Source organism: Callithrix jacchus, chromosome 15, assembly GCF_049354715.1.
Source record: "Callithrix jacchus isolate 240 chromosome 15, calJac240_pri, whole genome shotgun sequence".
In the NCBI taxonomy this organism is placed as follows: domain Eukaryota; kingdom Metazoa; phylum Chordata; class Mammalia; order Primates; family Cebidae; genus Callithrix; species Callithrix jacchus.
The window spans coordinates 77,789,790-77,811,336 of NC_133516.1; the positions used below are offsets into that span (position 1 = coordinate 77,789,790).

Below are 21,547 nucleotides of genomic sequence, written 5' to 3' on the forward strand. Positions count from 1 at the left end.
CTTTCCCACCTGCCCGGAGTGGTCTTGCTTCCCACTGTGTGTTCTGTGTTGGCCACAGTCCTTGGTGAGCAACGGATGTTTGGTGAATGTGAGTGAAGGAGAGGATGCAGGTCTGGTGAGTTATATCCAAGGATGCAAAGAGAGCTCTCCGGTCCTGCAGAAGAATCACTGTCAGGGAGTTTGAGGCTCTGGATAACCACAGTAAAACCAGAAAACTGGACATGTGATTTTCAAAATGGGAGGGAAAATAGCGGATTGTGAAAACAACAGATAGCTGATTTGGATTTTAGTCCCCAGTAAAATTCTAGAATGTTCGTAACCAGTCTGCCGGGTAGGCTTGGCAGTTCTTATCATTAACTCCATGCTACAAGTAAGAAAATGGAAGCCTGGACACTGAAGACCGTGGGCAAGGTCGCACAGTGAAGAGGGGAACCAGGCCTCAGATCCAGACCTGACTTCTCTCACCTACACTCTGGACAGCCTGTCACTGGGTCTTCTGTAGATGGTGCTTGAGTAAAAGTTAATGCTAATTACTTAGTTGTCATAGTCTAGTGAGGCTGCCACTGTCATCGTAAATAAACTGGACCCTGTTTCTCAGGCTCCTTTCTGCATCACTTATTGTTTTGTGCTCCCACCAGGTCCTAGCCTGTAACAGATGCCAGGTGGCTAATAGCGGGAGCATGACTTTCTCGTCAGGGCAAACCCCCAGAATCAACAAATAGCCTAGATCCTGTCCAACAGGAGCTTAACACCCGACACCAGGAAAGTGGCAGCCCCTCCTCTCCCTCAGCCCTACCAGAGAAACCAGAGCAAGAGACTGGCCCGCCCCATCATCCCTGGGAGCCAGGCGCTCTCAGCCTATGTGAGGGCTTGTGCTCAGTTAAGGCCTACATCTCCCTAACACCCCCTCAACTCCCGGATGTGGGGCGCGGCCCTGTGGCAGGACACCCTCTTGGATCTGGGGCTCTTGGGAGTGCATTTCAAAGTCCAGGAAGAAGGAAAACCTTTTCCTGTTTTATCTCTTCACCTGGATTAAAGAGACTGCATTGGGTAGAGGAGAGAGCCTGGCACTGGCATGAGACCTAGGTTAGAATCTTGGCTCCATCCTCAGAGCCAGCAAACCCTTGTGAGTGTGTGCAGAATTCCTGTGATTTTTTTAAATAGGCAGCCTTGCCCAAGGGAGATGCATCACAATGACCAACTGAAACATATATATGTAGTTCATACAGTTACTCTCTTTAAATAGTATATTACTTGGGCTACTTCAGTGATATACACCTTCTCCCTGTCACTGAAAATTGTAACTACAGTAAGACACCACTGCCAACAAGATGTATTCTATCTCTCAGGTGTTTTGAAGAGGGGAAGAAACTATTGGGCAAGAAATCTCATGACTTTAAAAACTTGGCTGAGTGTTAGAATCACCTGAAAAGCTTAAAGAAAATGCTGATTTCCAGGACCCACCCCAGACCAATTCAGTAATTAAGTCAGAATATCTGGCGGTGGGTCCCCCAGGTTTTGGTATTTTCTGAAATCACCCCCAGGTGATTGTAAAAAGCACACCACACTAGCTGAGCCACCTCTCGAGGCACTTTTGACTGTAGTTCCAGGGCCTCGGCTATGAGATAGAGAAGCGTTTGTGTACACACCTATTCACACCATTACTTCATGTTTTAAACCCACTTTCCCATTCCTATTCTGGTTGACTGTGTCAGAGCCCTGATCCCTGTCCAGGGTTCAGACTTTCTGACAAATGACATTATCTTTCAGGATATGCTTTCGTTGCCAGCCTTCACACAGGAGGCAGTTCGCAGCGCCTGCCACTGGAAGGAAAGAGGTGAGGGAGCTGCTGCCTGTGGCTGAGCTGGGTGAAATGCACAGAGCAGTGGGCTTGCTATTGTGTACGCCACCTTGACCTTGAGTTGTCACGGAATAGAAAAAAAGGTGAGTTTAATAACAATATTATTCTTTTTTAAATATAACTGGGCTTCAAAAACAGTGAATTCAAACAATGAAATACATAGAAATACTTTGAAAGAAAATAAATTTTTTTAACCTCGATTGGATGCACTGGGGATTCGCTATCACTTTATAACAGATTACCCCAAATCTTAGTGGTTTACAACAACAATCATTTATTTTCTCCTATGGTTTCTGTGGGTCAGGAATTCAGACAGCCCAGCAAGGACAGCCTCCGCCAGGGGCCGGAATCATCATCAGGCTTGTTTCACTCACATGTCCACGGTTGACACTGGCTATTGACTGGAACACCCACATGTGGCCTCTCCACGTGGCCTGGGCTTCCTCACAACATGGTGGCTGAATCCCAAGGGTAAGTGTGCCGACAGTGGGGAAGCCAGACTCCCTATTGTCTTTAGGACCTAGCCCATAAAGTCATGTAGTGTCATTTCTACCATTTGGCTGAGGCACTTAAAAAGGTCCCCTCAGGCTCAGTGGGAGGGAACACAAACCTGCACTTCTTTAGAAGGAATCCCAACATCAAATTGTAAGAAGAGCATATGGGAAATACAATCTGCCTCACATTGTGTTTTAATTTTCTTATTCACCCCAACCCCTCCAGATTCCAGAGTAACATATGCTCACTGCAAGGAAAAAAAATTAAATAACAATCCAGAATTGACTGGTTTGGTGGCTCACGACTGTAATCCCAGGACTTCAGGAGGCTGAGGCAGGAGAATTGCCTGAGACCAGCCGGGGCAACAAAGAGAGACCCTGTCTCTACCACAACAACAACAAAAATTCAGAATTTATACACCAAAGTCTATACTTTACTTGCTATCTCAATCACTCTCTGGAGATAACCACTATTAACAGATGGATGTGTATTTTTCTATACAAACCATATATATATATGGTTTGTATGTATATATACACACACATATATATGTAAAAGCAGTATATGTATATACTACTTTTTAAAAAACAACACTATGCATTATTCTGCAATTTGCTATTTATTATTATGTGATGAACAGAGTTCCATGTTAGTACATAAATAAATACCTAATTCTTTCTTTCTTTCTTTTTTTGAGATAGAGTCTTGCTCTGTCACCCAGGCTGGAGTGCAGTGGCATGATCTTGGCTCACTGAAACCTCTACCTCCCAGGTTCAAGCGATTCTCCTGCCTCAGTCTCCCGAGTACCTGAGATTACAGGTGCCCACCACCACACCTGGCTAATTTTTGCATTTGTAGTAGAGACAGAGTTTCACCATGTTGGCCAGGCTGGTCTCAAATTCCTGACCTTAGGTGATCCACCTGCCTTGGCCTCCCAAAGTGCTGAGATTACAGGAGTGAGCCACCTTGTCCAGCCAGGATACTATTTTTAAACATGAGTGTTTTTTATTAAAGGTTAGTGTCATTGTTATAAGAAAAAATCAACATTAAGGAGGATATTTTTTTTTCTTTGCAAAGGGCAGGTTTCTTAACACAAAAAAAACAAATAAATTTGTTCTGGGTTTAAAAGATGCTTTTAAGCTTTGAAGGAAACTTGTCATTTATTTAGAAAATGATGCGTGACAGGAAGTAGGTGGTTATAAAGTGAGAGGTGGATTTCCTTTTCTAATGTTTTTAACTCAGGCTAATATGGAATTGAATGTGTATTCTTCAAAATTCATGTTGACACTTAGAGGGAGGCTTATCGGAAGGTGACAGTGAACAGGAAACCAGCTTGAGGCAAAAAAAAGTATCATATATGACCCCCCAAAAGTGAATAAGAAAAATGACTTTGCTGGTCATACTGATGAATATATAGAAGTACAGTCAGACCTTCATATCTGTGGATTTGACCAATGGCAGGTCAAAAATATTTGGTGGCCGGGCACGGTGGCTCATGCTTGTAATCCCAGCACTTTGGGAGGCCGAGGTGGACAGATGATGAGGTAAGGAGATGGAGACCATCCTGGTTAACACGGTGAAACCCCATCTCTTCTAAAATACAAAAATTTAGCCAGGTGTGGTAGTGCACACCTGTAGTCTCAGCTACTTGGGAGGTGGAGGCAGGGGAATAACTTGAACCCGGGAGGCAGAGGTTACAGTGAGCTGAGATTTTGCCACTGCACTCCAGGCCAGTGACAGAGCCAGACTCCATCTCAAAAAAAAAATTTGGTGAAAAAAAAAAAAGGATGGTTGCATTTGTACTGAGCATGCACAAATTTTTCTTCTAAAATTATTCCCTAAATAATATAGTATAACAACAATTCACATAGGTGTTTTTTTGTTTGATTATTTGTTTGTTTGTTTTAAGACAGGGTCTCACTCTGTCACTCAGGCTGTAGCGTAGTGGTATGATCACAGTTGACTACAGCCTCAACCTCCTGGGCTCAAGCAATCCTCCCACGTCAGCCTCCCAAGTAGCTGGGATTACAGGCATGCACCACCATGCCAGCTAATTTTAAAAATTTCTTTTGTGGGGACAAGGCTCTCACTATGTTGTCCAGGCTGGTCTCAAATTCCTGGGCTCAAGCGATCCTCTCACCTTGGCCTCCCGAAGTGCTGGGATTACAGGTCTGAGCTACTGTGCCTGGCCTTGAATTAGGTATTATAAATAATCTGGAGATGACTTAAATACATGGGAGGATGTGTATAGGCTAAATGCAAATACTACAGCATTTTATATCAGGGATATAAGCATCTGTGGATTTGGGTATCGGTCAGGGAGCCTGGAACTAATCTCCTACAGATGCCAAGGGAATCTGTCCACCTTTGTTCACAGATGGCAAATCTGTAATTTTTTGGGGGGGTCTTTTTTTTCTGGCAGAGATGGGTTTATTAAAAACTTCTTTGCTGGGAATGAAATTCTGACACATGATGCAAAATGGATGAACCTTGAGGATATTATGCCAAGTGAAGTAAGCCAGTCACAAAAGGACAAATATTGTATGATCCCACTCACGTGAAGTATTCAAAATAGGTAAATTCATAGAGATGGGAAGTCAATGGAGGGGCAGGCGACATGGGGAGTTAGTACTTAGTGGGTACAGAGTTTCTATCACGGATGATGAAAGTTTTGGAAATAATGGGGGATGGTCGTACAATATTGTGAGTGTAATTAATGCTGCTGAATTGTATATTAAAATGGTAAAAATGGCAAATTTTATGTTCTATATCTTCACACACGTCTTTGCTGGAGCAGAAGCGAGAGGTTAGGTTCTGTCAGTGTTCCCACGGCTTTGCCTTCCCTTTTGTTTTTAAAAGAACAACCTCTATTTTTAGAGATTTTCACACAAAGGCTTGTGGGCGTGGGAAGTTCTCCCAGCTGCCCTCCTGTTTCTCAGAAGCCCACATGGAAGCCTCGCAAGTTATTTAAGATTTAGGAAATATGCCAGATTGGGAATGGAGATAATTTAATCTCTCTGTATGTTAATTTCGGTTTTTTTTTTTTTTTTTTTTTTCTGCAACGTGAGGCCCTGGAAACCTTACTTCACCCCTAGGAAAGGCAGTTCTGGGTTTTGCTGAAGGGAGTTAGGGGAATTCACCCTACACAGCATGCCCAGAACACTTTCCTGGCAAAAGCAGTTCCACCCTCAGACCTGGGGAGTCACCTGATCACGCAGCCAGGTGCATACGGAGACCCCCGGTGCCGGGGTCTCGGTCAGCTTGTCCAGATGCTTTTTGGCACCTGCGCAGGAGGCTGCGGGTTTCCCTGCACCCAGGGCGTTCTTAGTCCTGCGTGCAGTGCTCACAGCTATTCCTCAGAGGCTCACAGGGTCGCTCCTGTCCCTGGCCTCATGGTCCCGGGGCTGGGCATTTCCGCTGGTGTCACTGTTGAGTGGGGAGCGGCCGTGGCTGGTCACGTGGAGCCCGTGGGCTTGCGGCCCCTACTCCCGGTTTCCCACCCGGCCCCGCCCCTACCCAGGTGAAGGTTCTCGTCCAGGCAGGTGCGAAGGCCCGACCCTTGCGGAGGGAAAGCCTCTGCAGCTCCTCCTCTCCACCTAGACCCGAGACTCCCCGTGCTGGCGTAACAGGGGTGCGCCCGCCAGGACTGGACAGCTGGGACCCGCGCAACCGAGCCGGGGCAGCCACGTGGCGGCGGGGCGGGGACCGGGCGGGCCGGGCGCTGGAAGCTGGCTGTCTCGGGAGCAGGTGAGGACGGAAGGGCTGTGGGGGGTGGAGAGGGTGGTCTCCGGACTGTTACTCTCCCCGGAAGTTCCGTGGCCCGCGTTAGGGGCAGGTCTGGGGTCACCTTTGCCCCCACCTCCCGGCCCAGGTGGATCCTCTCCTGCCGCCGGCCACCTGTGCGCCCGCACACGGGCCTGCCCCCAGAACTTGGGGTGAGGGTTCGGTCTACGTAGGGTGCCAGGGGGCTCGGGTCCCAGCGCAGCCCAGACGCGAGGGTCGAGGCTCCGCGGGGCGGCGGGAAGGGCGGGCGGCAGCCTGGGATCCCTAGCTCTATGCGGCGCGGGCAGCCGGGGACACCTGGGCGCTTTGGGCCCCTACCTTTCGCCCTATTTTGTCAGGAATGCAGCCCATCAAGTCCCCCAGCTTCCCCCTGGGCAAACGCTGCTCCCCCAACCCTCAACTCTTAGCGCTCAGGGAGCCTTCCCTCCTCGCCAGCGCCGGCTGCTGTCTTTAGTCGCCTTCTTCCCAGGACAACCAGCTCTACCCCTCAGCCTTGCTCTCTTCCTCCCGCTTCCTCCTCCTCCTAAAGTGTCCTGAGCCCCGTCTTGCAGCACTTTGCTGGGGAGAGGGGCCACACAGATCAGGGGACAAAATCCCCGCCCCAAGGGAAGCCAGGTCCAGCGCGAAGGGGAGAGTGCCTGGGGGTGGGATGGGGAGCTGCCCTGGTCCTGGCCGGCTTTTCTCGCCCACCGCCCACCGTCTTCACTCCCCTGACCTTCTCCGGCCCTGCTCCAGAGGGGCCTCAAGACAGCCTCCTCATGGCCCCTCTTTCCTCTGCTCATGGCGCAGCTACATTCACTCACCACCTGCAGCCAGGTCTAGTAAGTCATGGTGCCCTCGGCCTAGACAGCCAGGCCCATGAGGCACCTGGAGGTGGGAAAGGAGTGTGACTCTGTGTCCTCAAGGGCTGGGCAGCCCAGCAGCCGGCCCTGACTCTCACATGCTGAAGGAGCTCAGGGAAAGAGAGCTGGGAGTGCCTGAGGCTTTAGGGCAGCAAGGTTCCAGCACAGGTGGGCTCTGAAGGACCAGCGGGATCTATTTGGGTACCAGAAAGGTAACCCAGCCAAGCTTCCAGATGAGGTAGACAAGACCCCTCCTCACTCAGCCAGGTAGTTTGAACAATTCGGATAGAGAGAAAGAATAGACAACAAGGAGAGAGGAGAAAAGGAGCCAGCCTGACCAAGGATGGTGTTACCTTCCAGAGGGGTCTCCCCGCCAGACCACCAGGATCCCCGTTTGCTGGAGAATGACCCAGATGCCCCAGGTGCAGGAGCTCTTCCATGAGGCAGCCCAGCAGGTAGGCCTGGCATGTGCGGGGGTCTGTGATGGAGGCCTGTGAGCACGGGGTCCCCAGACAGAGGGCTGGATGCAAACATCACAGTGCACCCTTTAGATGTGATTATCCCCAAACTCTATTGTGGTGGTCCAGTTTAATGAGAAAATATTATAGCTAACTCTTAACCATTCATACACAGAAAATCTTTGGCATTATTTGCAGTGGATTTTGAATCCTGGGCTCCCCCACAATCCCAAACCCTGTCTTGTGAGGTCTTCCATGGACAGTCCCAGTGAGGACTCAGAGAATATGAACTTATTTTAATTCTGAATCAAACCAATGTAAGGTGGTAAATTTACTTCTGAAAATCTCTTATGTTCTGAAGCCAAATGGATTTCTGGATGCCCTGGTATTTTCTGTTTTGTTTTTTTCCTTTATCTTCTCCTTGCTGATCATTAATTACAGTAAATATGCATTCTGTTGATATGGAATTGAAGTGGTTCTCCCCAGAAATAGAGAGCTGGGTGCAGTGGCTCACACAAATCCCAGCACTTTGGGAGGCCGAGGTGAGTGGATCACAGGGTCAAGAGATCGAGAACATCCTGGCCAACGTGGTGAAAACCCATCTCTACTAAAAGTACAAAAATTAGCTGGGAGTGGTGGTGCAGGTAGTCCCAGCTACTCAGGAGGCTGAGGCAAGAGAATCGCTTGAACCCATGGGGGCAGAGGTTGCAGTGAGCCGAGATCATGCCACTGCACTCCAGCCTGGGCAGCTGGGTATTTTGAGATGAGGAAAAAAAAAAACCATATTAAGGTGTTTATCCAGAAACTCCTTACCCAGGGTCTTTGCCATCCATGATGACTTGACATGAAGTTTTCACCATCCCTTGGACTTCTGCCCTGCTTTCTAGAGAGGAGCAGGAGGGTTTCCCAGCCTTACAATAGGGGAACAAGCCCCACTAGAGGGGAGAGAACCAACATGAAAAAGAAATGGAAAATGTGAGGCCCCAGGGATTCCCAAAGGAGAGACAAATAAGACATTCTGGGTTCTCCCATGAGAGAATCTGTTCCTGTCTCCCCTGTTTAAAACCTTCCATGTCTCCTCATGTGCACCACTCAGGGCTCAAGCTCTTCAGCCTCAGCCTTACACAATCTGACCCCACCTGAGTCTCAAGTTGGGTTTCCCACATCTTCCTGTCACACCTTCCAGCCAAACCACACCATTCCCCAGGGCTTATATGTTTCCCTTGATCTTTGCTGATGCTTCTTATCAACGATTCGCCCTTGAAACCTTCACCCAAGGCAGTACCTGGTATTTAAGTGGACAGTAAATGTTAGTTAATTGACCACATGAACAAACAACAGATAACTACAATGCAAGTTAAATTGTCATAAGTGCCCTACAAGAGAGTTGGTTTCTAAAATGTGATGGATCAGTGACCTCTGTCTCCTTCTCCCTTAATATCTAAACAGTGAAGAATTAGACACTGCCCAATGCCCAATTTTAAGGCCTTTGGTGTTCATAATTTAGAAATCCATCCTTTCATGAGTTCATGTCCTTTGCAAGGACATGGATGAATCTGGAAAACGTCATTCTCAACAAACTGACACTTGAACAGAAAACCAAACACTGCATGTCCTCACTCATAAGTGGGTGTTGAACAATGAGAACACATGGACACAGGGAGGGGAACATCACACACTGGGGTCTGTTGGGGGGCGGGGGGTAGGGGAGAGATAGCAGGGGGTGGGGGGATTGGGGAGGGATAGCATTAGAAGAAATACCTAGGTGATGGGGGGATAGTAGGTGATGGGAGTATGGAGGCAGCAAACCACCGTGGCATATGTATACCTATATAACAATCCTGCAATATCTGCACATGTACCCCAGAACTTAAGGTATAATAAAAAAAAAAGAAATCCATCCTTTCTTTCTCTCTCCCTCCCCTGCACTGTCTTGTTAAGGGTACCATTTCTTGATTGGATGATTCGTACTCTCCTAACTTCTTTTCCTACATTGCTACTAAAGTGATTCTTTTATGAAGTGTTAAGTCTGTGCATTTGACCCCTGCTTAAATTCCTTCAGTAGTTTCTCACTGCCTTCAGAATTCAGCTCAGATTCCTCATCTTGGCCCCCAGGACCCTCAGTGATGGTTAACTCACCCCTTCTGTTCCCACAGCATCTTGTATCACTACGCTTACCATGTAGCATTGAAGTGAGCTGTTTCTTTTCTGTCTCCCTTAAGGCTGTGAACTTAAATTCAGGGGCCTGTCTTATTTATTTTTGTGTCCCCAGTGCCTGGCATGGTGGGTGGTGCATAGAATATGCTCTGTCGGCATTGGTTCTACTGAACTGAACTCACCTGACTAGGAATCCGGTGAGCTGCCATTTGCATTAAGTCTTAAAGTAATGGTGGAAGTGGAACATATGGCAGACGTGGGAAGCATATTCTGGGTGGGAGGGTGAGAAAATCGATAATAGCTACCAATTATTGGGCACTTACTGTATACCGAGTACTTAATATACGTTACCTCATTTATCTCCACTACAGCATTCTGAAGTTGATATGATTACTTTGGTGTGGCAGATGAAGAACTGCAGCACTGTAAAGCCAGGCACGTTTGATGCCAAGGCCCAGGCTTTCATCCTGTTTGCTATGTGCCTCCTGCTCCAAATGGCATAAGCAAAGCCACCCAGATGGTCAATCAAGGGCCTCTGGGGGGGAACAGAGAGTAGGTTAGGTGGCTAACATGCTGGAATCTGAACTCTAGGAGTGGCTGTCCCTCAAGAAATTTCTGTGAACCTTTTAAAAATGTTATTTCAGCCTTGGGGATTGGAAATTCTGCTCAGAGACTTGGGGCCTGCAGAACCCAAGATTAGGAGGCAGTGCCCAGTGGGAAGACAGGCTGGTGGGTGTCATGCCACCTTCAGTGTTGACCTGCTCTTCTCTTGCTCACAGTGGTTATAAAGTAGCTCACAGGAAGTTTGGCAAGGGCGGGGTCACTTGGAAGTTAGGTGGAGGGGTGAATGAATGGATTCTCGGTTTGGCTTTAATCATTTTAGGACCACATAGGGCAGCTCTGTGTGTGTGTGTGTGTGTGTGTGTGTGTGTGGTGTATAGTGGGAGGAGCTGTAGATCTGAGTGGTAAGGTGTGGTTGTCCAGGGCGCATGTGATGCCTGCATCAAGCCCTCCCTGGCTCTAATGCTTTGTAACCTTGAACAAGTTTTGTAACCTCACTAAGCTTCCATTTCCTCACCTGTAAAATGACTGCCCAACCATTGAAACTACCGTAGAGTAGGAAGACAATTAAAATAGATAATTTGTATAAATATTTGGTATAGTGCTTGGTTCCTGGTCAGCATTCAGTAAATGGCTAATAATAAAACTAAGGTGGGGAGTATGTATTTAATCCACTGGGTACTGGTACAAATGAGCAGAAGGATCCATTGGCAAACAAATGCATGACTCAGCACAGCTGAGTCAGAAGACCTAAGGCGGAGTCTCAAACCTAGAATTATACCTTTGGCCAACACCAGAATGTGAGATATTGTTCTGGACACCTGCTGGGTGGGCAGTCTGTTGAGGAGGACGGGTGCTTTCTAGGCCTGGGTGAGTCTGGAGTGGTTTGGGAATTAGAGTGTGTGTTTGGAGACCCACGGAACTGTGGCAGGCTGAGTCTTGTTCCAGGGGCCTCTGTCTGGAGGCACTTTGGTGGTAGACTCAAACCTGGGTTCCGGGTTCCTCATTGTGACTGTGCCGCTGGATAGGTTGGGCCCTTGGGCAAGTTACCCACAGGCTCCCAGTCTATTTCCACAACTATGTGATGGAGTGAGTGGACCTGATTCTCAGGGTTTTTACGAGCCTAAAGGAGATGCCATATGTGGAAGGGTCTGGCCCAGTGCCTGTCACATGACAAGCTCTAAGTAAAATGCTCGTTTGATGATTGGCTGAAGCTGACTTCACATGGAAACCCAGCGGAGTAGGCTGGAAAACTAAGAAAGGAGCAGCTGTGCAGAGGGAGGTGAGTTGAAGGCTAACAAGCAGAGATTGCGCGCTTGTCTCTGCCAGGTACTGGACAGACAGGACTGTGACGATCAGGGTGTTTCAGGAGATGAAGTTGGCAGGAGAAAGCAGGTAGCCTGAGACAAGAACAGAGGGCAAGCCAACAAGCTGTGTGGAGGTCTGAAGTCCAGCAGAATCTCATTCTCTTAGCATTGGGAATAGGGAGAAAATTTGGTTTCATTTACCAGGTGTTTATTGAATGACGGTTCTTGCCAGGATCTCCAGCTCCTGCTAGAGATACTAAAATAAATACAAAAACAACAGCAATCTCCTAGTTCTTATGGAATAAGAAGTGCCTCCAGCTAGCCAGCTAGTCTTCCTTCTCTCAGGTGGAGGGTCTCAACAGGAAAGGGAAGCTGGCCTGAGAATGAGAATCACTTGAACCTGGGAGGCGGAGGTTGCGGTTAACTAGCACACTGGATTCATGCTCTTTCTTCTGCGTTCTGCTTTACTCCAGAGACTTGAACTGTAGCAGTAGTGGGTCCATGTAGACCCTTTTCTAGGAAGTCTGTAGGCCAAAGTCTGGCTAATTGCTCTAGAAAAATCCCGCTGCAGACCATGGGTGTAGGCGTCCCATCAGAACCATTGTGTCTGGCCCAAGCGCTGAAGCCTGCCTGGGTTCTGACTCTGCTCCCTGTCTTCTGTACAATGTCCCAGCTCCTTCCCTCTGTGTCCTCTCCTCCCTTGCTCTCTCGTGGTTTGGATCTGTGTCCTCACCAAATCTTCTGGTCAGTTGTAATCCCCAGTGTTGGAGGTGGGGCCTGGTGGGAGATGATTGGATCATGAGGGTGCTTCTCATGAATGGTTTAGTACCACCCCCTGATGCTGTTCTGATAGTGAGTGACTTCTTGTGAAATCTGGTTGTTTAAAAGTGTGCTGGCTGGGCACGGTGGCTCAGGCCTATAATCCCAGCACTTTGGGAGGCCAAGGAGGGCGAATCACCTGAGGTCAGGAGTTTGAGACCAGCCTGACCAACATGGAGAAACTCCATCTCTATTAAAATTACAAAATTAGCAGGGCGTGGTGGTGCATGCCTGTAATCCCAGCTACTCAGAGGCTGAGGCAGGAGAATCACTTGAACCTGGGAGGTGAAGGTTGTGATGAGCTGAGATCACACCATTGCATTCCAGCCTGGGCAACAAGAGCGAAACTCTGTCTAAAAAAAAAACAAAATTGTGCAGCACCTCCCACGACCTCTTGCTCCTTCTCTGGCCATGTAAGATGTCTGCCTCCCCCTTGTCTTCCACCATGATTGAAAGTTTCCTGAGGCCTCCGCGGAAGCAGAAGCTGCTATGTTTCCTGTATAGCCTGTGGAACCATAAGCCAATGAAACCTCTTTTCTTGATAAATTACCTAGTCTCAAGTATTTCTTTAGAGCAATGCAAGTACGGCCGAATACATGCTTTTTGTCTGTCTTTTCCTCTTCAGCTAGATGGCTTATCTGAGTTAGCTTGGCGTGGTAAGAGAGTCTGGTCAAGTTTTGGGGCAATGGTGAATAGGGCGGTGGCACCGGTGAGAGAGGCAGATACAAATAGAACCAAATACATCAAGACACAGAGGAGTCCTCAGAGGTCTTCTGGCCTATCCCTTTGCTTATCATGTCAAGAAGCAAGCCCAGAGACTTGAGTTCAGCGGTAGTGGGTCCAGGGGGACACAGATGTTGAATGACTTACCCAGAGCCACACATAAACAGTGGCAGTGCCAGGTTAGAAGCAAGGCTGCTGGCCCCAGAACACAGCCCTGGGTTGACCCTAGCACGTCCAATCTGTAGGTTATAATTTTGAGTGTGGCTGTCAGGCTTCATTGCAAAAGCTTGGCTCTTATTTTCTGAGTGCTCATTAGCCAGTGTATGGTTAAGAACTGACTTTTATTTTTACTATGCATTTTTCAGGGCTGTTTTAGCATCTTTAAAAAGCCAATATGCAAAGTGAGCCTCAGCAGCCATGTGCCAGGGAAGAGCACATTGCTTTATTAGTAGATGATTAGGAGATGTAGAGAAATGAATGCGGCTGAGATGGAAGGAAAAGGGAATATCAGACAAGACGGTGTTGTTAGCCCCCCCTTTTTTCTTTAAGCATATTTATATCTCTCAAAGCTCCTCTTTTTACAATAAAGATGAGGACACTGGACCCCAAATGGTTGGATGGAAGAGCAGGGCTCACTTCTGGGATTCCTAGGGTCATGACTCCCTCACTATCCCAGGTTTTGTAGGGCATGAGGCTCATACTATTTTTATGGACTCTCTTTAGTAAAAAGGATACATATTGCAAATACAAAATTCAGCATAATCTTTGGAAGGGGCCAAATGCCAAGTGATGCGTCCTGAGGCTTAAGCTGTTAGCTTCACCAGAAAACCACCTCTGGTCAGTGGACAGAAGGAACTCTAAAGGCAGGAGAAGACAAGAGGCTTATGCTCCTGGAGTTAGTAGGTGAGAAGAAATGACAGATCCTGTTCTCAAGACAGATGCAATGGAAGCATTTCGTGTGGACACTGCATTCTTTCCTTCTCTTTCTCCTCTGTCTTTCCCTCTTTCTACTTTACAGCCCTGTTGGTAACTTTGCCTGAAAATGAGAACTGGGCCCCAAATGCTGCATGTTTGTAAAAAGTAGAGCGGGGACATTTTTCTAGATGAAAGTCTCCTACCTAGAAACTGGAGTGAAAGTGTTCTTCACTGAAATAAATTAGGCTCATTTCTGTGACTCATTTGTACCTGCAGGATTTCAACTTACAGAGGTGAGAATGTGGAGAGGTCAATGCCACTGAAAGATTTTTGTTGCTTATCTTGCTTGAGAAAAGAGAATACACCACACTAGCCACAGGGGAAGCACCAGGGATACCCAGGGGGCTGAGGACAGGAGTGAGGGGAAAGTCCAGCTCGAAGCGTTTATTGGGGTTTCTGCAGGAGAGGAAAGGCGGGGTATGGTGGACAGCTTAGGAGTGGCAGTTTAAGCAATTCTAGCGAGCTCTGGGTTTTAGGGGTGGCCTCTGGTTGCCAGGTGCCAGGTGCCTGGCTCTGGGGTGATTTAGGTCAGGGGAAATCTTGACTTCTTGTGTGAGTTAGATGAGGATGTGGTTTTTGGAGGTATACACTCAGCATTGGGTAGTTTGCTTAGGAAAAGTGTGTTAGTGGCTGAGCCTTTTGCTGTTTCTGACAATTGGCTACGTCTGGGAGGGTCAGTCTTTCCTAGGCCAGCAAGATTTTAAAACATTTTAAAATTGATATATAATAATTATACATATTTATGGGGTACATGTGATATTTTGGTATATGCATACAGTGTGTAATGATAAAATCAGGGTAATTGGGGTATCCCTCATCTCAAACAGTTTTCTTTGTTTTAGGAACATTTCAAATCTTCTCCTCTAGCTATTTTGAAATATACAATAAGTTATTGTTAGCTATAGTTACTCTACTGCACTATAGAACACTAGAACTTATTCTTTTTATATAACTATACAGTTGTACCCATTAACCAACCTCTCTTAATCCCCCCAGTCCCCTCCCTAGCCTCTGATAACTGTCATTCTACTATTTACCTACATGAGATCAACTGTTATAGCTCCTGCATATGAGTGAGAACATGTGATATCTGTCTTTCTGTTCCTGGCTTATTTCACTTCACATAATGACCTCCAGTTCCAGCCATGTTGCTGCACATGACAGGATTTCATCCATTTTTATGGCTAAATAGGATTCCATTTTATACATGTACCACATTTTCTTTATCCATTCATCTGTTGAAGGACACTTCAGTTGACTCCTTTTGCTATTGCAAATAGGGCTGCAATAAACATGGGGATGCAGGTACGCTTTGATGTACTCGGTTCCTTTCCTTTGGATAAGTACCCACTAGTGGGATTGCTAGATCATATGGTAGTTCTATTTTTAATTTTTAAGGAGCTTCCATATTGTTTTCTATAATGCCTGTAACAATTTACATTTTCACTAACAGTGCACAAGGGTTTCCTTTTCTCCATATCCTCACAAACACTTGTTATCTTGCATTTTTTTTGGATAATAGCCATTCTAACAGGTATGAGGTGGTATCTCATTGTGGTTTTGATTTGCATTTCCCTGATGATTAGTGCTGTTGAGCATTTTTTTTCATATGCCTGTTGGCCATTTGTATGTCTTCTTTTGAGGAATGTCTATTTAGATTTTTTCTGCCTGCTTTTAAATGTGATTAGTTGTTTTATGCTGTTGAGTTCTTTGAGTTCCTTACATGTTCTAGATATTAGTCCCTTGTTGCATGAATAGTTTGCAAGTATTTTATCCCATTCTACAGGTTGTCTTTTCACTCTATTGATGGTTTCCTTTGCTGTACAGAAACTTTTTAGATTAATATGACCCTATTTGTCCATTTTTGTTTTTGTTGCCTGTTCTTTTGAAATCTTAGCCATAAAACCTTTTCCTAAACCAGTGTCCCAAAGCTTCCCCGCCTCTGCTTTCTTCTAGTAGTTTTATAGTTTGGGTCTTACATTTACGTTTTTAATCCATTTTATGTTATTTTTGTATAGGCTGGGGGGGGTCCAGTTTCATTCTTCTGCATGTGGATATACAGTATTCCTAGTACCATTTATTGAAGAGGATACCCTTCCCCAATATATGTCCTTGGCACCTTTGTTGCAAATCAGTTGGCTGTAAATATGCAAATTTATTTCCAGATTCTCTATTCTGTTCCTTTGGTCTATGTGTCTGTTTCTATACCAATACCATGCTGTTTTGGTTACCATGACTTTGTAGTCTATTTTGAAGTTGGATAGTATGATTTCAGCTTTGTCTTTTTACTCAGGATTGTTTTGGCTATTCTGGCTCTTTTTTTGTAGTTGTTCCATACATATTTTAGGGTTGTTTTTTCTGTTTATGTGAAGAATGTCATTGGTATTTTGGTAGGGATTATATTGACTCTAAATTGCTTTGCATAGTATGGTCATTTTAACAATAGTAATTCTTCTCATTAATAATTCTAAGCATGGGATGTCTTTCCATTTGTTTGTGTCCTCTTTAATTTACTTCATCAGTGTTTTGTAGTTCTCATTGTAGAGGATATTTATGTCCTTGGTCAGCAAGATTTTTAAGTTGTCATAACATCATTAGATACAGATTTAAAAAAACCATAGTTAATACATTCTACTTATCTTTGAATGATGGGACTAGGTAACTTTAAACCTTTTTACTGCCTTAAGTTAAATTTCATCCATGGCCAGATACAGACAAAATACTGCATTTGCCATCACTGAATTGTCTGGGGTTTGTAAGGAGATGCCTAGATGCTATGGTAATGCCTCTGAAGTACTATTCTTGTAATCTGAATAAGGAGCCATTAGGTAGTGCTTTTACTCTGGCCTGGCCTGATTGAACACCCTGTCTTCCTGTGGGTAAGAGTAACTGAGCTTGAGCTTAATTTTTCATTCATTTTGTACTTTCTCTGACCAAAATGTATCTCTTCAGAATAACAGTTAAAATATTAAATAGTTTTGTATTCATAGAACATTATCAATTAATTGTAGTAAGATTAAGAGAAATACACATACAGCCAGACATGGTGGCTCACACCTGTAATCCCAACACTTTGGGAGGTCAAGGCTGGCAGATCACCTGAGTTCAGGAGTTCAAGACTAGCCTGGCCACCATGGTGAAACCCCATCTCTACAAAAATACAAAAAAAATTTAGCTGAGTGTGGAGGTGGCTGCTTGTAATTCCAGATACTCTGGAGGCTGAGGTGGGAGAATTGCTCCAACCCAGTAGGCGGAGGTTGCAGTGAGCCAGGATTGTACCACTGCACTCCAGCCTGGGTGACAGACGCAGGCTCCATCTCAAAGACAAAACAAAAAACAAAAAACAGAAACAAAACACATACTTCAGTATAATTCAATTCAATATCTCTTTGTGCTCCTCAATAATCATCAAGTATAGTTTAGTCTAATTCCTAAATTTTTTCTTTTTGAATTTTAACACCTTAATCAAAGGGTGGGTGTGCTTGACATGAAGTCTTTAGAGGTAGTACCTATTTAAGCTTTGATGCTTTTTTTTTTTTTTTTTTTTTTTTAACAGTTATGGCTAACTGCAGCCTAAACCTCCTGGGCTCAAGCAATTCTCCCACCTCAGCCTCCTGAGTAGCTGGGACCACAGGCACATACCATCATGCCTGGCTATTTAAAATATTTTGTAGAGACAGGGTTTCGCCATTTTGCCCAGGCTGGTCTTGAACTCTTGGGCTCAAGCAATCCTCCCACTGGCCTCCCAGAGTACTGCGATTACAGGCATCAGCCACCTCACCCAGCTTTGATGCATTTAATATAATAATGCCTTAACATTTATTGCCACTTGGGAGAAAGGTCCTATTAACATTTCCTTTGTTTTCTGTTGTTTTGTTTTTAGAGACAGGGTCTCACTCTGTTACCCAGGCTGGAGTGCAGTGACGTGATCATAGCTCACTGCAGCCATAAACTCCTGGGACTCAAGGGATCCTCCCACCTCAGCCACCCAAGTAGCTAGGACCACAGTGCGTGCCACCATTGCCTGGCTAATTTTTAAATTGTTTTGTAGAGATGGGGGTCTCACTGTTTCCCAGGCTGGTGATGAACTCCTTGCCTTGCCTCAGGTTATCTTCCTGCCTCAGCTTCTAAAAGCACTGGGATTACAGATGTGAGCCACCATGTCCAGCCTGTTTATTTTTTATTTGTTTTGTGAATGTCTTCTTCCCCTCATGAACAGCCAGAAAGAGAAAAAAAGGTAGTGTGGTAAAAACCAGTCACCTGTGTAAAAATTCTAGGATGTTCTTTTCCCAGTCTGCAGATACTGTGCAAATCACATCCGTGGTCACTGTCCCTCGTTACAGGGTTTAGGGGCTTACTGATTAACTTGAGGCACTGGTGGCCAAGCAACCCTCACAAAGCCAAAAATAGTGTTCCTGCTCTACCATGAGTCTCAGTGTTCACAGAACTTAAAACAGAAAGCCATGACTCATTTTGAGTCACTTTCCTTTTTTATTTTCAGGTAGTTATTAGTAAAGAATAACACAAAGCAAAAACAAATTAAAAAACTTAAAGATACACAAAAAGTTTTGAGGTGGGCATTGATTTTACAAAATGGTTCACCGTCTTTAAGTACTCCATTTATTCAATGCATTTTAAAACGTGATTGAAATTACAGGAATCTTTTGGTGAATTCATCCACTGAATAAAATGACATATAGCCATAAACGGTATTCCTAATGCTAGGTCAGCCAAAAAAACCCATCCTGCTTTTAAAGTGTTTCTAATAATGTGGTAATTTTTTCTTTAAATATAAAATAAGTTAGTTTTTGTTGTTATTGTTTTTCTTTGAGACAGGGTCTTGCTCTGTTCCCAGGCTGGAGTGCAGTGGCATGATCATGGCTCACTACAGCCTCAATCTCCCAGGCTCAGATGATCCTCCCACCTCACCTCCTGAGTAGCTAGGACTGCAAGAGCACACCACCATGCCCAGTTTATTTTTTGTATTTTTAGCAGAGACAGGGTTTTGCCATATTGCCCAGGCTTGTCTCAAACTCCTGGGCTCAAGTGATCCACCTGCCTGGGCCTCCCAAAGTGCTGGCATTATAGGTGTGAGCCACTGTGCCAGGCCTAGGGTTTTTATCATAGAAGTACTGTATGCATGCAGTGGGAAGGAGTCACACAATACAGCATGATATGGAATGAAAAGCCTTCTTTCCCTCTTCCTTCACGTCTGTTCCCCAGTGGCAGTCATTGCTAATAGTCTCTGATTTTCATGTCTTCTAATTGTTCTCATTGTAACTTTAAATAATATCCTTATACCTCAGTTTCTTAGGTTACCAATTTGTTATCATCCCATTTCCCATATGAAAAATAGGACATTGGCACACTTACCCTTTCATTTCTCTGATTTTGTTTCCACTTTTCAGTAGTTGCTTTATTATTTTTACATTGTCAAGGTTTTTACCATTTTTTTCTATAACTGTATTTTCATGTTTATTATAGTTGGTTATAAAAACTTATTTTATTTTATAATTTTTTTGAGACAAGGTCTTGCTCTGTTACCCAGGCTGGAGTGCAGTGGCATGAGCATAGCTCACTGCAGCCTTGAACTCCCGAACTCAAGTCCTCCCACCTCAGCCTTCCAAGTAGCTGGGACTACAGGCATGTGCCACCACACCTGGCCTTTATTTTTTTTTCTTCTAAAGGAGGGGTCTGATTATGTTGCCCAGGTTGGTCTTGAAGTCATGGCTTCAAGTGGTCCTCTTGCCTTGGCTTCCTAAAGTGTCAGAATTACAGGCATGAGCCATTGCCCCAGGCCTGCCATCTTAACCATTTTTATGTGTGCAGTTCAATGGTATTAAATACATTCATAATGTTTTGCAACCTATTTATTCTGATATAATCGTATTCTTAGAGAAAAGTTATAATAATACAATAAAACCCCCACATACTCTTGACTCACTTCGTTCCGACTGACCACTTGTTAACACTTTGCCTTTTTGCTTTATCATTAGACCATTCTTTCTATATGGATGTATATATTTTCTCTAAATGATATAAAAATAACTTGAAGACATCATGCCATTTTATCCATAAACATTTCAGTGTCTATTTCCTAAGAACAAGAATGTTCTTTTACCAACCACAGTATCTTTTTAGGATCAGGACATTTAACATTGAAACATCCAATCGTCTAATCCATAGCTCTACATTAACATGTTGCCAGTTATCCCGCTAACATCCTCCAGCTTCTCCCTAGGCCTCCTTCCAGGATCCAGCCCAGGATCACACATTACACTTAGTTGTGATCATCTCTTTCGCCCCCTTTAATTGGGAGCGTCCTTGGCCTTTCTCTGTCTTTCATGACCTTGACTTTTTTTTTTTTTTTTTTTTGAAGAACACATGTTGGTTATTTTGTAGAATTGCCTCAGGTTTTCTTGTTTTGTTTTTTGTATTTTATAGACAGAATGGGGGTGATGTCCCTCAGTTTGGGGTATGATCTGTCACAATTAGATTTACGTTTTCTATTTTTGGCCGGAACGCCACAGCAGTGATGCAGTGTTCTTCCCAGGACATCATAGCAGGAGCTACATGATTTCCGTTTGTCCTCTTATTGGTGATGTTAACTTTGGCTATTTATTTAAGGTGGTGTCCACTAAGCCACTCTAAAGTTACTAATTTCTCTTTGTAGTTAATAAGTAATTTGTAGAGAATGCTTGGAGACTATAGAAATACCCTGTACCTCATTAATCCTTCACTCACGAGCATTAGCATCCATGGATGATTCTTGGCAGAACTGGCTATTGCTGTGATGGCTGCAAAATGGTCATTTTTCTAAATCTAAAATTCCTTTGCATGAATCCATTGGTTTTCCACTATAAGGAAAGGCTTTCTCTTCTTGCTGCTACATAGGAATGATACCTTGTCCAGGGTGGCATCAACATGAAAGGGGATGTATTTGGCACTACAGCAATTCCAGTTGTCCTTCTTTCTGGCCCTCAGCCTCCATGTCCACTCAGTGACAATGAGCAGGAATAGATGGAATGAGTGACATGTCCACTCAGTGACAATGAGCAGGAATGGCTGGGTGGGGTGGCTCACAACTGTAATCCCAGCACTCTGGGGGGCTGAAGCAGGAGGATCACTTGAGCCCAGGAGTTTGAGACCAGCCTGGGCAACAATGCAAGACTCTGTGTCTAAAAAACATACAAAAATTAATTGGGCATCATGATGCACGCCTGTGGTCCCAGATACCCAGGAGGCTGAGACAGGAGGATTGCTTCAGCCCGGGAAGTTGAGGCCGCAGTGAGCCGTGATCATGCCACTGTACTCCAACCTGGATGACAGAGCAAGACCCTGTCTCAAAGAAAAAAAGAAAGAAAGAATGAAATCAGTTAGTTTATTTCTTTATGTCTGTATGAACTCAGATTGTTATTCTATTCCTTGAATATTCTATTGCTATTATTTACTTATTTGGCTAGCGGGAGCCCCTTTAAGCTACCTCTTATGTCCTTTTGACACATCCTTGACATTTTTTTTAGCACTTCCCTATTTTCTGGTACAAGATACTCCAGACTCATTTTG

The 21,547-nt window shown here is 45.0% G+C and overlaps 1 protein-coding gene across 14 annotated transcripts in view; it reads left to right on the forward strand.

Annotated features, from left to right (window-relative positions):
- The first annotated feature begins 6,056 nt into the window (after window positions 1-6,056).
- SLC12A8 (solute carrier family 12 member 8) overlaps window positions 6,057-21,547 on the forward strand; it is a 134,263-nt gene continuing 118,772 nt past the window's right edge. For all 14 annotated transcript variants that reach the window (XR_013527577.1, XR_013527578.1, XR_004734188.3 and 11 more), the window contains exons 1-2: window positions 6,057-6,103; window positions 7,342-7,436. Coding sequence is in view for 10 of the 14 variants with exons in the window: in XM_008982300.5 (XP_008980548.4) it covers window positions 7,386-7,436 (51 nt within the window). In the remaining 4 variants the exon portion in view is untranslated. The remainder of the gene's footprint in view (window positions 6,104-7,341; window positions 7,437-21,547) is intronic.